This window comes from Hylobates moloch, unplaced genomic scaffold, assembly GCF_009828535.3.
Source record: "Hylobates moloch isolate HMO894 unplaced genomic scaffold, HMol_V3 SCAFFOLD_15, whole genome shotgun sequence".
Lineage (NCBI taxonomy): Eukaryota > Metazoa > Chordata > Mammalia > Primates > Hylobatidae > Hylobates > Hylobates moloch.
Window position 1 is genome coordinate 6263636 of NW_026652290.1, and position 17265 is coordinate 6280900.

The 17265-nt window shown below is 58.2% G+C and overlaps 1 protein-coding gene across 6 annotated transcripts in view; it reads right to left on the reverse strand.

Moving 5' to 3' along the window:
* Positions 1 to 308: 308 nt before the first annotated feature.
* TBC1D16 (TBC1 domain family member 16) overlaps positions 309 to 17265 on the reverse strand; it is a 76741-nt gene continuing 59784 nt past the window's right edge. Inside the window, exons 3-12 of one of the 6 annotated variants that reach the window (XM_032177068.2) lie at positions 15794 to 15955; positions 14585 to 14732; positions 13540 to 13704; positions 12849 to 12997; positions 12009 to 12143; positions 10760 to 10946; positions 8428 to 8595; positions 8063 to 8242; positions 5155 to 5301; positions 309 to 4267 (exon numbers count right to left, since the gene is read on the reverse strand). In XM_032177068.2, coding sequence (XP_032032959.1) covers positions 4019 to 4267; positions 5155 to 5301; positions 8063 to 8242; positions 8428 to 8595; positions 10760 to 10946; positions 12009 to 12143; positions 12849 to 12997; positions 13540 to 13704; positions 14585 to 14732; positions 15794 to 15955 — 1690 coding nt within the window. In that variant the 3' untranslated portion in view covers positions 309 to 4018. The other 5 variants (XM_032177066.2, XM_032177070.2, XM_032177069.2 and 2 more) reach the window with 5 other exon arrangements.

A 17265-nucleotide genomic window follows, 5' to 3' on the forward strand; every position in this document is an offset into this window, starting at 1 on the left:
CCAACTGACTTAGGCTGCACCCCTGCACGTGTGTGTGTGTGCGCGCATGCGTGTGTGTGTGTGTGTGTGTGTGTGTGTGTGTGTGTGTGTGTGTGTTTTCCCAGGGGACCACTCCTCCTTCCTCTGAGGCAAAGTGGCCTGCAGGGGCCCCTGCAGACCATACAGGGAGGTGCTTCCTTCCCTCTGCCCAGCGAGCCAAGGGTGGAACCCTGGCACCCCCAGCCCCCCCCCCGCAAGGGAAAGGGGAGGCTGCACAAGGGGCAAGATTTCCTTCCCCAGAGGGCACAGCGTGGGCAGATTCCCATCATCTGGGGGCTGTGCCCCAGAGCTGTTTCTGCCAAACAAGAAGCAGACGAGGGGGCTCAGGGGGGCAGGCCTCACAGGAACGGAAGCACCACCCCACCCACTATGGTCTACAGCCCGCACCCTATTTCCTGTTGCCACCCCACCTCTATTCCCTGTGGCCTCCAAAAGAGCTGGGCAACCTCTGCCAACCACCACCCTTTAGCCCAAGGGGAGGCCTCATTCCAGAACCAGCATCTTCATCTTGTCCTGATGCCCTGCCGGCCCCTGCCGAGCTTCACACTGGGCTGCTACGGAAAACTGAAAGGTCAGTGGGTGGAGGTCCTCTCCCTCCTGGACGCGGAAACCTCCCCCCGCCCGGCACTTTGGCTGGTCAGGAACAGTGGCTGCTCAGGGAGCTGCCCTCCCACCTTGAGACCCTCCTCCTCCCCCGCAGGGGTGGGCTGGGGCCCGCCCTCCCTCCTTCCCTCCGTACATGGTCCATGACTTGTGAGTTCTGAGTCCTCAGGGCTGAGACTTGAGTCAGAACCTTCTGGAGTACACATTTCCCCTCTGCACCTGGTGAGGACACCAGGCTCCTCGCTTCCTCCCCAGATCTCTGAGTGCTCACCCGACCACCCAACCCTGGGAGGACCTTCCAGGGCTAGCAAGCATCGAGCCTGACCACGCTGTCTCTTGGGTGCCAGCACGCCCACATCAAAGGTGCCCTCTCTTCCCAGAGGCCCTGAGCAACATCGGGGACGCTGTCAGCACAGACATTAGCAGCAGGGCCGCACCACGCGTCAACTTTTAAGTATGCGCACACACGTACGCCAGCCAATAACATTAAGTGTCATTTTAAAAAATGGGTTAAATAAGCAGCATTGCTGAGGATGGCCGTGCAGGGCTGATTATCCCCTATTTGCACGTTCTGGCGGTGGGAAGGCTAGAAGTCTAATGACTGAATTATCGCCCTAATGCCTCTTGCTGGCTGGGAATAATCCCGGGACAACAGCTGCCGCAGGGTTTTTGGCTGGTTTCCTCTAATTGCATCCAGATTAAGGGAGTTGCAGAGGGGCGGGGCTTCTCCATTCCCCCCCCTGCCCCGCCTCCCCAGCAGCGTCTCCTCCACCAAGCCCTGAACACCCAGGTCACGGCTTCTGAGGTCCTGGCTGGTTCCGAGAGGTGCAGACCTCACTGGGGTCCGGGCCAGCCCATGGGGAGCGTGAGGTGCAAGCGGTGCACGGCGGGGGTGACACTTGGTACAGAGATGCAGCTGATTGGTCTGGGTCAGGTCTTGGGGTGCAGCAGGGGTGAGAAGCTGCAGGGCCAGGAGACTCAGAAGGAATGCCTTCTACTAGGACCTTCCCAAGTGAGGGGAGCCCTGGACCTGCCTATCCGCTTCCTCCCGCCCAAACACAGCAGCTCAAAGGCACGAGGTATCTAGTGAAATGCTAGGACCGGGGATGCTATTCTCCTGGAGGGTGAGTGGGGAAGGAGTGCTCCAAAGCAGGCATTATTAGGAGACAGACTCTCCAGAGTCCCAGTTCTTCAGCCCTCCAAATTCTCAGCCTATTGCCACCTGACTGTGCAGAGCGGACGCTAAAGTGGCAGGCCTGTCCCCCACCCCTTAATGCTGAGCCCAGCCACGTGACTTGCTGTGGCCAAGGGGAGGGCTGCAGGTGTGGTGTCTGCCAAGGCTTGGAAAGGCACTTGCTGTCTCTCCCTCCGTGCCTTTGGCTGCGCCATGGCTGGCCTGCAGGAGGGATGCAAGAGACCACAGAGCAGGGCCAGGTCCCACCTCTGCACCATGAGCATCCCCTGGGACTTAACAGCCCACTGGCCCTAAACGAACAAGCCCAGCCTAGACCAGAAGAATCACCCCGCCCAGACTGCTGACTCCTGCTCTACTTCAGTGCTGATTGTTGCAGGCCACCGAGTGTTGGCGGATTTGTTACACAGTATTGCTGTGGCAATGGATATAACTAGTTTCCAGCAGAGGGTGAGGGCAGAAGCTCTAGCCACCTCCCCAGCCCAGAAAGGCAACCCTCTCTTCCCAGAAGCAACGTGGATGAGAAGCCCATCCCACTCCCACCACAGGGTCCCCCACTGCTAGCCAGCAATGGTCGGTACCCCAGGATCTGGGCACTGATGGGGCTCCAGGACAGTCTCCCCTAAAGGCTCTTGGGCAGACAGACCTGGGAACTTGGAAGTACCTGCTGGACAACCTGGGTTCATGGAGAAAAGAGAAGCCAAGAAGGTGGAGGAGGCCGGTAAGTGGTGACCTCCCCTTTCCTGCTGAGAAACACTGCTTTGAAGTGGCATGGCCCAGCAGTGCCCACCCTCCAGGGAGAAAAGCTTTGAGTGGGAAGAAGGCCACTATCCTGGTCCCCATGATGGTTCTCAGCACATCAAGGGCTTTTCTCCCCAGAAGGACGCGATGGAGGATTTCAGGAGGGATTTGGTCTCCTTGCTCAAGGAGTGGCTTTCTGTGCAAATGGCTCGACACTTCTAAGCTGGCTGGGAGCTCTCACAGCATAGATCGCATACCCTTTTCTGCCCATCTCTAAATCCCAGAAGGAGCAACTGATACACAATCTTTTGGAAGAGGGAGAGTCTGCTGGGAAGACCTCATTCCCACGTAGAAGGCAGAGAGCCCTGAGTGCTGGCTCCTTCACTGTGGTCGCTCTCACGTCCCATCACCTGAGAAGCTGACTTACATATCTGAGTTCGCAGGTCCTGAAGGGAAGTGGAAGAGTCCAACTATTTCCAGGTGTCCTTGTCTTGGTTGGTCAGCTAATACACTACCACGTCCCTGGGACAAAGCAGATCATCGTCAGAGGATCTTGCAAACACAAACATGCATGCACGCATGCATGCACGCACGCAGGGACACACGCACACATCGACCCATTCAAGCCCCAGCTGGTTGCTGTATGTGGTGGCGTTGACCTTAAACAACGCCAGGGAAGCTCACGTAGAAGACGCCCAGCAAAGAAAAAGGCATCGGATGCTTCTCCAACAGCCTGAGGCTCAGGCTCCTGGGCAGGCAGTTCCCTTCGTACCAGAAGGAAGAAATGTTTAAATGGATAAACATTACAAGCACCAGGTCCTCAAGCCTGACTGCTCTTCCGCCTCTCTATCCCCACATCGGTTGGGCTTTTTATCTTTTTCTTTTTTTTATGGCAGATGTCTTTCCATTGGTATCCCAGCTGTGGCTGGGGAGGCTTTGGGAAGTGTGTTTGGCTCACTCCGAGAGAACGAGGTCTCATGAGGAAGCATGTGTGGCTTGCAAAGATGCCTCCAGGCCTGGACAGGACCCCGCTCTGTTCTGCAGCCCTCGACGCAGTGGGTGGGTGAGGCCTTCCTCTCCTGTCTCTGCTTTCCTCAGTGCCTGGCTGCCCGCGAGGCTGGAGCAAATCCTGGAACATGCTGAAATCCTCCAGGGCAGCCAGCAGGAGAGCCCAGCCAGCCTGCGTCTCAGGTGCGGTGGCTGCACGTTCAACTGCAGCGTTTCAGGAGCTGACTTTCCTCTGGGTGGCTGTAGGTCTGACTTCTGTCACTTCCGGACTCTAATTTTGTCATTAATACGAAAAGCTTCCTCTCATGTTGCCCAAAAGCATTTTCCTTAGGTTTCTACCGTCCCTTGTCCCCTTCACGCCCAGCCCCACCCCCTCCCGTGCCCGGGGCCTCTGGGGAGGTCCCCTCAACCCCTGTCCAGCGTCGGGGGCCTGACCTATCTGCGGAAGCCGAAGCCGTCCTGCGGCGTCTTTGGGCCCTTCTTGCCTTCCCTCAGGGGCTTGGGGGAAGGCATCTCCACCGTGCCCCCGTAGGGACAGCTCTCCGAGCCTGGATGGTGGCCGGTGCACTCCACCGCGGGCATGTAGCCGCTGTCCCACATGCCTGTCCCGCATAGCTTACACAGATCATGCAGGCTGCAGGGGATGCGGGGCAGGAGGCGGAACTGGTACAGCAAACTCCTCGCCTGCAGAGAGAGGACAGGGGGTGAGGAGGGGCCGGGGGACAGCCTGGCAGCCTAGGGTCCCCACGGGAGTGGCCAACGAACAGCAACAGCAGCAACGGCCTGCACCTCGGGGGCTCACTGAGTCCTGAGCTGAGGGCTCTGCCTGCACCTCCCACCATCACCAGCACCACAGGGCCCTGGGTCTTAGGTGGCTGCAGTGATGGGACCCACACGGCACTCGGGCTGTACTCACAGGTGGCTCAAGGTGAACAAGGCCCTTGAACGGGCTTCATTCAGAAGGGTGAACAGGACCAACACCAGCACAGGGCCGGGCCGCGCCCAGCCAAGCCCACCTGTCCCTTCGGCAGCACCCCTCTCTCTTTCCCCCGCACCTTGCCCCACCCCCCACCCCCAGCAGCCTCTCAGCTCCTGCAGGATCTGTGTCCTATGCCAGATGGCACCACCGACCTCGGGACGCCCCCTCACTGCCCTGAGGACCACCACAGAGCTAACGGGCAGCATCTCCAGGAGGAGTCTGGGAAGTGGGGGAGGGGGCCAAAGCCCAGGGTCCCCAGTATTCTGGCCACCCTGCCCTCAGGTCCAACCTCCTTCTCAGTGTTCCTAGCTCTGGGCTGTAAGCGAGGTACCCCAGGGTAGGGAACCTGTCCTGTCCGTCAGCCCTGGGGAATTCGTTCCCTCCTCAGCCAGCGAGGGAGGCTCCTATGTCAGGGCTGGCACCCCAGGAAAGTGAGGAGACAGCCAAGGTGACACAGCCAGGCCAAGACAGGTGCTGACCACGAGGCCTTAGTGGGGAGCCCCCGGTGCTATGGGTTGGGGAGGGCACGTGCTGGGGGGCCATGGTGGGGATGGGGCTCTGGGGGCGGGGCCCACATCTGGGGCAGCCGCACCTTCCGGAGAACGAGCTCCCCGTTCATGTGCATGGCCAGGTTTCCGAAGTGCAGGAGCATCTGGTCCGTGGCCAGCTGCTGCTCGATGACATCATCCCCGTAGATGGCCACGATGGCCACGCAGATGAAAAGGTGGAAGTAGTCCGTCTGTGGAGGCGGGCAGAGTTCAGATACGGGCTCTGACCGAGCCCCAGGCCCTGCACTCAGGGGGACACTGAGTGCCAGGGTGCGAGCGAGGGCTGCAGGGCGAGGTGTCTGGGCTCACAGCCCAGCTTGGGGGCCGTGTGGCCCTGGGCAAGCTGCACCGCCTCTTCGGCCCTAAGTTTCCCCACCTGCACGTGGAGTCTATCCCAGTACCCACATGCACAGGCTGCTGTGACATCCAGAGGGGACGATGCTGAGCTCAGCCCCCACGGGCTGCTGCTGCTCTCCTGGGTGGCAATGTGGGTGGTCTCCATGACGGCGTGGGGGTTGGGGGGTGCCAAGAGCACCCTTCCTCAGAAGGCCTGGCCGCGCTCATGGGGAGGACTCATTTCTAACAGTCCTGAGCAACGGTGTGTGCGGAAGTCTGGGTCAGAACTCACTCCAGCGGGTCATGGAATGCGCCTCTGGCAGCCACCCACGGGTCAGCCTGTCCTCCTGGCTCCAGGCCACACACCCCAAATCATGCCCCAGAGACGACTCTAGGGTTTGTGGCTAGAAAAGTGGGAAGATCCTAACAGAGCGGGCACAGCAGGTCACCCACGGGTTGGCTGATTAAATGATCGCCCTGTCCTTGAGCCTCTTTTCGGGCACTTTGAGGACTCTGCAGCCCTCCCTTTAAAGACCGCCTCACAGGGCCTGCCAGCAATGCACTCTGCGCAGCAGGAAGCCCACGCCAGGTCCTGACGGCTGCATCCTGTGTGCTCTCTGGCCTGGACGCCTCAAGGCACGCCACCTTTGATGCACACGCGCTTCCGGAGGCACAGGAAGGACGGGGGCACTGGGAAGTCCATGTTTAGTCTCCTGACGTCGACCACACAAACCAGACGGAACGGTGTCCCCGGCCCAGGCTGAGCAGAGCACACCATCAGGGCAGAGGCTACAGGCGACTCCCACGCCCCAGCCTGCTCCCGGAGAGACCATGCACCAGGCTGCCCGGCTGCTTCCTCTGAACTAATCTGGGACGGTCCTGTTTTGGCTCTGACGGATCCTTTTGCAGTGATTTGAACTGTGGCTGGTGCGAGACACAGCGGACGGGTTGCAGGAAGGTGGACGCCCAGCTTCTCTGGGAGAGGAATGTGGGGAGGGAGAGGGAGGGCACGATCTCCACAGCCTGTACAGCATAGGCGGATTTCAGTTCCCAGAACAGGCAGGGAGTAGGGCCGTCCAGCCCCACCACATGCTGGCAGCGGAAGGATAGCATCAAAAGCCTTTTCTCGCTCAGGGGTCACTGAACAGTTAAAGGCCTCACCTGGCAGCAACCTTCCCATTCCACAGAGCTCACTCCCAGCTCATCGGCAGCCCACCCCCACCCCCACCCCCACCCCATAATGCTACCAATTGATCGAGGGATGGGACCAACTGTGGCTAAATCGAGCCCACAGTCTGAAAACAACAGAAGCTTGCTTTGTGGACTTCCAACAAAATGTCAGCCAACAGAGATCCCACATCACGTGGGCCTCCCGCTGGAATTCCGACTAGATCTCATTACACTTGGGACATAGTAGGTGTCCATGGGAAAGGGTCCCATCTGCTGGGCCACGCCCTGAGTTGACGGGTAACATCAGCCTGAACGTAAAGGAATGAGGGCGGCAAATCTGCCACTGGGAAAACGTGCAATGAGGCACGATTTTTTTCTTTGGGGGTGGTGGGAATGAAGCCTCTCAGACCATCCATGCCGTGCTTCCCTTTATTAATGGAGATCGTCCACCCTGCACGTGCACGTCCACGTCCAGCAGGCTAAGCCAGGAGGGAAACCTAGACCCGGGCCAGGGGCGAGCCGATGAAGGCATGCAAAGGCGGCGTGTGGCACCGGCACTCCGTGGCTTCAGACTTGCTTTCATCAGACATCAGCCCCCTGCAGTGTGAGTGAGGACAGGAGACGCTGACACAAATGTCTTCCAGCAGATGGGTGTTCGCCTCCATCTTCAGGGTTCTCTGACGGACGCTGCTGGAGCTGCCGTGGTGGATGGAGCCAGCTCCTGCAAAAGAGTCCAGCCCTCCTGGATGCGTCAGTGTGAGAGTTTTTTTTTTTTAAAGGCTGATGGATTCAAAGAGACTTGCTTATCTTTTGACATCTCCAGCTCGTCCCTAATTTGGGCGTTAAGGCCATGTGACAGAGCCAGTGCTGTGCTCCCAGGGGAATTCGCTGAAAAGATGCTGGTGACGGTGGACGGAGAGTGGAAGTCGGTATCACTGATTGGGGCCCTCTGGAGGGGCTGACAGGCAAGTGGGATCTCAGGCTCTTTCTCTGCACAGGAGGGTAACGGGTGAGTCGGCCCTCATGGCAGGGCGGTCCCGAGGGGGTGGGGCGGTGCTGGCTCACGCTCATGGGCACCAGCATCCTGGGCTGCTGTGGCCTAGTGTAGGCCCCCGACAGTGTCACTCACACTGATTGGTTGTGACAGGAGGGAGCTCAGCCCCAGAAAGTGGTAATGAGCGCAGTCAGTGGGCAATTTGCATCGATTTCAGCGACTGGGGAGGCGAGCTGTAAGGTCTGAAGCCAGCCACGTGGGACGGGAAGGCAGTCGCCGTTTGGGGGGCTAACGTGTGGCTGTGGGTTGGGGGCGGCGAGGCAGACAGGGGCAGCAGGCAGGGTGGCCACGGTGGTTCAAGGGCCATGGTCCCAACCTCCCCAGCCCTGGCCCCTGCCCTGGGTCACCTGGTAGTGAACCAAGTAGGCCTCCTGGCCCCTGCCCTGGCTCACCTGGTAGTGGGCCCAGCAGGCCTCCCAGATCCGCAGCGCCTCGGCCTCAGGGAACTCCCGCTTGAAGCACAGCAGGAGCCAGCGGTGGCAGAAGAGCATCTGCATGCCGTCCTCGCCCAGCGAGACCAGGTGCTGGTAGAAGCGCACGTGCGTCAGCCGCAGCAGCTCCCGCAGGTACAGCTGGGGGCGAGGCCATCACGCATTAGTTAGCTCTGGTCCCATGCGGGCCTGCTGCCCAGGAAGCCCACTCCCACTGGGGCCCTTCCCTGGGCCACCCCAACCTGGAAAAGCACACCCAGGGGCCTCTACCTGCTGCATGTGCCTGCCCCCCAACGCTTTATTCCGCCGCTGGAATCGGCTCACACCTGCCTCTGCCAGTTCCTCCCAGATTTGACTGTTCCGGAGGCTGTGGTGTGGTCCAGGGTGAGGCAGAGTGTTGTGCCCGGGCGTGGCAGGACGCTGGCAACCGCTCCATGGACAGGAAGGCTCCCCACCCTCAGTGGACACTTGGGGGCTGTTTCCCACGTCCACTCCTGGGGAGGTGAGTGGATCATCCGGGGAGCACCCCCACCCCTCTTCGGCTATGCTCACCCAGATCTATCATCTTCCAGAGCTGATTTAGGGCAGGAAGGGGACGTGTCTGAGCCCCAGGATGCTCAATTCCTGCCATTAAGGTCACCTCCCAGTGACGTGGGACAAGATTGGGGCTATTTCTGGCAGCACTCGGGCCCAGGCTGCTGACTTCATCAATGCCGCTGAAAAATCAATCTCCAGCAGTCAATGAGTCGCCCAGCCATGCGCTGCCATGAGCCGTCAGGGGCGAATGGCGTTGGACACTGTAAGTGCCTCCCCAAGCAATGTGGACACCCGACGTCACACCCACCCGTTGATGCAGAGTGAGCAGGCTCGGCTGGGTTCAACTCCCCTGGCCCAGGTGGAGTTAGATCACAACTGGGGGGATCCTGGGGCAGGGCTCGGGGCCACATGCCCCCTTCCCACACAGGTGGCCCATTGTTCCCACGGGAGACTGCGCTGAAGCTGTGTGGCCAGCCCTCCGCCCTGTGGCCTACAGCCGGGTCAAGCCCACTCATGTGGATGACCCCCTTGCAGACGCTCCACTCCTGCCCCCTGTTCAGGTGCCTGCACCTCTCTGCTTGGGCTCCTTTGCCTTCAAATCCTCTGTTGGCTTCCGCTCTCCCAGCCTGTCATCAGCGACCCCCTAACAGTCAGTCTAGCAGCGATCCCCAACCTTTTTGGCACTAGGGACCCATTTCCTGGAAGACAATTTTCCCACGGACAAGGTAGTGCGAATGGTTTCAGGTTGAAACTGTTCCCCCTCACATCTTCAGGCATTAGATTCTCATAAGCAGCGCACAACCTAGATCCCTCACATGCTCAGTTCACAATAGGGTTCTCGCATTCGAGCTTCTGTGAGAATCTAATGCGGCCGCTGATCTGATGGGAGGTGGAGCTCAGGTGGGAATGCTCGCTGGCCCGTCCACCGCTCACCTCCTGCTGTGCAGCCAGTTCCTAACAGGCCACGGACCAGTACCAGTCCTGGGCCTGGGAGTGGGGATCCCATTCTATGAGATACACTCTGTGGCCTGGGGCTGGGGAACCCCGTTGTACGAGACACACTCTGTGTCCTGGGGTGGGGACCCCCATTCTGAGACACGCTCTGTGGCCTGGGGGTGGGGACCCCCATTCTATGAGACGAGACACACTCTGTGGCCCTGGCCTTCAAGGCCCTCCATCAGCTCCACCCTCACTACTTGTGACGGGTCTGGTCCAGGAAGACCAGGTCACTCAGTCCCACCACTGGGACTGCTCTGCTCAGCCCAGCCTTAGCGACACTCAGGGCCAGACCCCACACACCCTGGAGCTGTCCCCGGTGCAGGAGCCCTCTTGTCCTTATCACGGGCACCTCCCACAGTGCTCCCCGACACCCAGCGTCCTCTGCTCACAATGCCAGCTTCCCGGCCCAGCCGGGAGGGTGAATGTCTGGTGACTGCACCTGGCAGGTACTTGGTAGACATGGGTGATGCGTGCTAAGAACAGTGAGCAGGTGCCCTGGCTCGGCCCTGGCTTGGTCACACACGCTGGTCCTCCGGCGCTGCCTTACCCAGCTGGGCTCAGCCCCACCACCGACATTCAGTGCTTCCTGGTCTACATAGGGCTGGTCCTTTTGAGGAGGCCTTGATGGGAGAGGTGTCAGCTGGGCACCCCAGGGAAGGGGTGGGGTGTGAGGACTGCCCAGGAGACCTCAGGGGGTTTCAGGAGCCCCTCCTCTTCCTGTCTGCACTCAGAAGCCCTGGCTGTGTTGACTCCTGCAGGGAGCAGCTTAGACACACCTGAGGACCCATGTTCTAAGGCTCAGAGGGGGCTGGGTGTGATGGTGCCTCCTCTTCCTTGCCAGCCAGGGAGCTTGGGCCAGGCTGTCATGTGCAGGGGTGGGAGGCCACCAGAGCAGCCCACACAACGCAGCCTCTGGACCTGCAGGGAGTCAGAGGGCCATCCCCGGAGGCCGAGATGGGCTAAGCCGCCCATATCCCACGGGCAAGTCCTATCCTGGCGTTTCCACTGCCCACTGACCTACAGCAGCCAAGCCACGCATCACCACGGCAACCCTGGCTACAAGGGGAGAGGCAACAGGGGCCCTCACATGCCCTTGGACGCACCCATCCCCCTGAGCCTCACCAGTTGTTTCTCCATGTCCTCGTCCCGAGGGGAGCTGACGAAGATCGTGTTCTGCATCAAACCCACAAAGCACCAGAAGGTGTCTGATTCATCCAGGACCTCTGCCAAGATGGGCGCCACCAGGTCCGACATCCCCTGGGAATAGCCGACAGCAGGGTTGTACACGGCGTAGTTCAGCAGGATCCTCCTGGGAGGCGGTGGAGACAGCAGTGGGTGGGGCTGACCCTCACCGCGGCACACTGCCCAGCCTGCAGAACCCTGGGCCGTGGACCCTGCCTTCCCTCGCTTGCCTTCACCTCAATGGAAGGCAGCTGTGCCATCATCTCAGAGCCCAAGCTTAGGTTCCAGACACACAGACCCTTGCTTTGCAAAAGGTAATGGCCTGGCCAGGTGTGGTGGCTCATGCCTATAAAAAATCCCAGCTCTTTGAGAGGCTGAGGTGGGCAGATCACCTGAGGTCAGAAGTTCGACACTAGCCTGGCCAACATGGTGAAACCCTGTCTCTACTAAAAATACAAAACTTAGCCGGGCATGGTGGGGTGCACGCCTGTAATCTCAGCTACTTGGGAGGCTGAGACCGGAGAATCGCTTGAACCCGGGAAGCAGAGGTTGCAGTGAGCTGAGATCACGCCAGTGCACTCCAGTCTGGATGACAGAGCGAGACTCTTGGTCTCAAAAAAAAAAAAAAAAAAAAAAAGTAATGGCCTGCTATTAGCTGCTGTCTAGGCCCAGAACCTTGAGAGCAGGGGTTAAGGGGGAACACGGCTCTGATTTTCTGAAGGTTGGACTGCCTGTGACAAGGGGTGGGCTGGCAGGGACATTTCTGTGGGCTGCTAATTCTGTGCAATTATTTGCTAGGCTGTAGCAGAATGTCACAGATGCCAGCCTCTGGCTCTGTGTGGCTGTATGACTGCAGGACCACCCACAGGGAGATGGAGGGGGTGCATGGGGAAGCTGGTCCATGGTTGGTGTGAGGCAAGCAAGGACAGGCTTGTTGATGCCCAGGGGATAGAGGGGCTCTGTGGGCCCCACTGGCAGGGACCTGGGTGGCTTCCCTGGGATGCCATAGCTCTGAGATGCCAACTGAAGTAGCTCATGGGTAGCGCATCCTTCACTTCTGGGGCTTTGATGTATGAACCTGGAAGAGGGCCCCTGCAGAAAGCTGCTGGGGGCTCATCCACTTCCCAGAGTGGTCAGGTGAGGCTTGCAGGCTTGCAGGTGGGAAAGGAGCTGGCTGGGGAGGGAGTACCTCATGCTCTCCACATTGGGATTGTCTTCCCCTCGGAAGAACTGGTTGTTCCGATCGGTCCGGACCACGTCTTTGTCCACAGTGAACTGCACATTGCGCCAGAACGCTCTGTGCTCCTCGGGAGTCATGGAGAGCCTGTGTGGAGCCGAGTACCCAGCCGGGGTCAGTGGGTGGCACCCAGAGGCATCGTGTGGTGCACACACTCCAGGAAGCCACTCTTCCTCCCAACCCCCATTCCCTGGATGGGAGCTGCTGCTGCCGGCTGCAGACCCTCCCCGGATGCGGCGGATGGGTGGCGTGTATCCAAGGCTCTCCTTGGTATTAACTCAGCCTCACAGGCTCCAGCGTCCCAGAGAGGAGAGCAAGTCGCAGCCCAGTGGGTAATGAGGTCTTGGCCCTGGCCCAGCGTTCTGGAGGGGAGCTGAGCACAGCCCAGGGGCTTCACCCAGTCCCAGCCTCCTGGAGAGAGAGCTGAGCCCAGTCCCGGGTTAGCAGAGCCCAAGTGGGACACAGTCTCCGGATGCCTTCACCCCTCCAGGCCCTGCTCCCAGCCCCAGCCTTCAGCTGTGGGACGTCAGCGCCTAGTTAAGTCTGTTGAACGAGAATTCTAAAACCTTGACATGTGAGCTAACGAGTCCCGCAGTTCCGAGGCCCGAGTGCTTGGTTTAATGACTGCACTTATCCCACCCTATCACTCACGTTCCTGGGAGACCCATTTTTGAAAGAAACTATGGGTCACGAAACATATTATCAATGCTGAATTGCACCTTAAATTGCCTTTTCAAATGACATTTTCCTCCGCGGCTCGGCGGGGTGGGCCGCGCTGGCCCCGGCGGTTACCTTTTCTGCTGGATCTCAGAGTACTCCTTTCGCTTCTGCAGCCGCAGCGCCTCCCGCTCCTCCGACGTGGACTCGTGGCTGTAATAGCGCAGCAGGAAGGGCCAGACCTCCCCGCGGATTGACACATCAATACCGCCAAAGAAAATGGCCTGGAGGAAGCGGCAAAAGTTGGGGAGGGGATAAAATAGGGCAGCTCAAAGAACCCCCAAATCCCCAGAGATGTGTGTTTTGGTGGTTTTGGTGCGCCTTGATTCAGATCTCTGCAATTTGCACATATTTACAAGGGGAAAGCAGTGGCCTTCAATTCCCATACAGGACACAAACCCGGCTCATTTCAATGTCAATGCCCCCCCTGGGGTGGCGCTCAGATTAACGTGTCGTTCTCACGTCATGGCCTAATCCCTGGTTTTGGAAATGCTGCATTTCACTGCAAACCCTTCTATGCAGGCTGACACGGTATCCCCCCAAACCCTCGAGGGAGGTTTTTTGTTTTTTTTTTTTTTCAACGCAGCAGCTTTGATTGCTTTATCGGTGTGTTCACAGAGAACCTCACACAAGAAAACGGGGCCCTCACAAGGAGGTGGCCCGTGGGTGCGGGCGGGCGGCCAGGCCCTGGCCCTCCTTCCCTCTCGCTCGTTCCCGGTTCCCGGCTGGCTCTCCGCGGGGCCAGCTGGGCGGGCCCGGACCTCACCTTCCGTAGCTTGTACTCCTCCTCCACCTGGCCCAGCTCATTCAGGTGGTTGAGCCAGGCAGAGACGCCGAGCCTCTTGTACATGCTCTCCTCGGGGTGCGTCTCGGAGGACGGCAGCTTGGGGCGGCGGATGGAGAACTGCATGCATGTCTTATCGGGGGCGACCTGCTGGACGGGAGGAAAACTGGGCAAAGGTCAGGATCTCAGCCGCGCGGCTTCAGAGGCCAGCGGTGCTTTTCCCAGGATTAAAAGCCTCTCTCTCTTCTGAAAGGAGGGCAAGGGCCGTCCCCTGCATACAAACCCCTAAATGGCGAGTGTAATTAGGCTCAATTAAAATGAAAATACCTTCATCTTAAAATCGGTTTCCCTCTGCGGCTCTCTCCTCCCCGGCCCACTGTGCCGCCGCCCCCCGACTCCCCCCCACCCCAACACACACACTCTCTCCAACCCCAGCCGCAAAAACGGAATTAATGCCTCGTTCGGCCTAACTTCCCTCTGCCGGGAGGGCCTGCAATGAATTACATGTGATTGGCCACATACAAAGGGATCGCTGTTCTGCGAGCAGGGAGCCAGCCTGTCAGATTGTCTCCGCGAGCAGTCACGAATCCAGGGCAAAACTGCAGCTGACATTTAATTCAAAAATCAAAGGTTGTTCAATGTAGGGGGAAAAAAAGCCATGCTACTGTAATAAGGGAAGCCAGCAGGAGGCTCTGTGGGAAGGAAGGGAATTTTAAAGTCAGCCCCATTTCTAATAAGCACATACAGTATCTTAAACAGATAATTAAAGAGCTCTTATTACATTTGTACGTAGATTGAGCAAAATATGGCAGGAAGTCTTGTCAAAACATGATTTTTCAAGTGCAGGGCACTGACTTTACGGAAAGCCCTGGGCAAAGGTTTCAAACCCAAAGTTGCTGCTCTGACGGCCGAAAGCTACCGTGGGTCACACCCCGTACCCTAGACACAGGACCCAGGAGGGTGATGGGGCCCGCGGTGGGTGGGGAGTGTCAACCGCGGGGCGTTCTGGGGCAGTCTGCTGGGCTACCTGGTCTTTGAGCTGCATCTCGGTGCAGTATTTCCACTGCTGGAACACGTCGGACAGCTTGTCCAGGCCGCCGTGGTGGAAGTGGAAAACCTTGTACTGGCTCTCTCGGCTGGCGACGACCAGCTGGCCGCTGGTGCAGGCCTCGTCGCTGAAGGGTCATTGGAAGCGGGAGAGGGAAGCCCGATGAATATGTAAACACGGGGGTTTTATTTCCAAGTATAATCAGAGGCCACTGTCGCCAACCTCAGAAGCAGGAAACAGTGAGTCCCAGTGGAGTTGGCTGCTGGCGGGAGGGGACAGAACTACACCGAACAAAAACCATTACCCCCTTTGCCGAAGATGGCAAAACTTGCTCCTTCCTGGGAGGCCCTGGAGCTCCTCTCTGGAGACCTGCCAGAGTGGCCTTCTCCCCACCACCACCTGCCCGGCTACATGGTCCCTGCAGTCCGGGAGACCTGGGTCCCCATGCTGAGTGCCCTGGAATCCAGTTTTGAGCCCCAGCGGGCCATGTGCTAAGAGAACCTCCTGGGAACAGACCTCCTTGGTTGCGTGTGGGTGGAACTCTGGGAGAACCCTCCAGGGAAAGTCACTAAACATCCGTCAGTGCTGTCAGCCCAACCCTGGCTGCCCTTAGATGAAAGGCTGGAATGTGGCTCTGGGTCTGGGAACCCCCCGAGCTTCTGGACACGCCGGCTTCTTCTAAGCCCGGGCCTCTCGGTGGTGCTGTCTGCGGCTGGGCTGCCCTGACTATAAGGAGGAGGATCTGATGTGGGGAATGACTGCAGGAAACTAGGCATTGCCCACCCATCAGGAAAGGAAGGGAGCCTCCATCCGGAAAGCCGCGGCCCGTCCCGCACAGATGGCCGAGCTCCAGAGCACCTCCCGGGGAATCACAGCCGCCTGCAGCTGCTAGTCTCTGCCCTGGTTTGGTTTCTTCTCCCAAGCCAGAGTTGCAAGCATCCTCTGGCTACCATCGCGCCGAAGGTAGGGGAGCGAGTTCGGTAGCTCACCCAGCCTGAGAACTGTCAGGGAGCCGCAGTGGGGAACCACTGCCCACAAGATCAGTGAGGGAGGAAGGCAGACGCTTGGGAAGACTCCATCCAGGGCCCTGTGTCCCCAAGCCGTGCACGGCACCGGCCGCAAAGCCCAGGCTGCCGGGGAAAGCACACACAGGCCAACTCCCAGGAGGCGCCCACAGATGCTTCCTACCTGAAGAAAAGGCGGAGGGAGCGCATGTGGCCCAGGTCCACGCGGAACACGCCGCAGATCTGCTCCAGGGCACACACCCGCTGCGGCTCATCCCAGCGTGGGGTCTGCAGGAGGCCGTTGCTGTCCGGGAACCGCAGGCCAGCGTCAGAGCTGGACGGGGGGCTGGTGGAACAGGTCATGTGATGATGGCCACATGTCTCCCTGCCCACACCACCCAGAGGGGGACGGGGGTCATGGGGGAAGCCACTTAAACCTATGCACCAAGCTTAAACACACATACAGGCACAGCTGAATATGCCCTGTAAACACCTGTGAATAAATGAATGTATGAACCCCACTGCACAGTTCTACTTCCACTTGGATGGGAAAGCATTTTCATGATCAAATTCCATTCCACTTCAATAGAGGCTGTAAGTCATCATCGTCCTGACAGCCAAGGTCACACTGACTGGGGTTCCTCACTGTGTGACCTTGGCCAAGCCACCAAGCCTCTCTCAGCCTTCGTTTCCCCATGGATAAAGAAGGGAGGAGAATAACAAGGCTGGGGCATGGGGCCGGGCTTTACTAAAAGTAGCTATTTTATGATGATTTTAGATAGGATGGGGCTTCCGCGTGGTTTAAACCAGCTCACTGTATTCCTGAAAAGTACTGGTTCAGTTTATGCTTTTGGTTAGGAAACATTTGGGTTCTCAATACTATTAATAACATCATGAGCATTTATTAAAACACTGACTATGGGCCTGGCCCTGAGCTAATGCTTCTCAGGTGCTTTTATTGCAGTTAATCTTCACAAAAATCCTCTGAAATGAATAGTGGTATTACCCCACTGTAAAGAAGAGGCAACTGAGGCCCAGAGAGGTTAAGAAATTTGCCCAAGGTCACACAGCTGGCAAGTGGTAGAGCTGAGATTAGAAACCAAGCTTTGTGGCCCATGTTCTCACCAGCATATTGTGCAGCTGTCTGCAGTTCAGCAGTACAACCCCATTTATTCTGTTATTTTTTATGAGTTTGTTACATTCCAAATTGCAAAATATTTTATTATACGGATTCAGCCACCTCACAGGTTAAATCCTGTGCCTTGAGATTTTTTCTTTTTTTCTTTTTTGTTTTTTTTTTTTTTGAGACGGAGTCTTGCTCTGTCACCCAGGCTGGAGTGCAGTGTGCGATCTCGGCTCACTGCCACTTCTGCCTTCCGGATTCAAGCGATTTTCCTGCCTCAGCCTCCTGAGTAGCTGAGATTACAGGCGTCCGCCACCATGATCAGCTAATTATATATATTTAGTAGAGACGGGGTTTCACCATGTTGACCAGGCTAGTCTTGACCTCCTGACCTCAGGTGATCCACCCGCCTCAGCCTCCAAAAGTGTTGGGATTACAGGCGTGAGCCATTGCGCCTGACACTCTCTTAAGATTTAACAGTAATGTCTAGCAAATGTCTGCTAAAATAAAACCAGAGTAAAGTCAAGACTCGG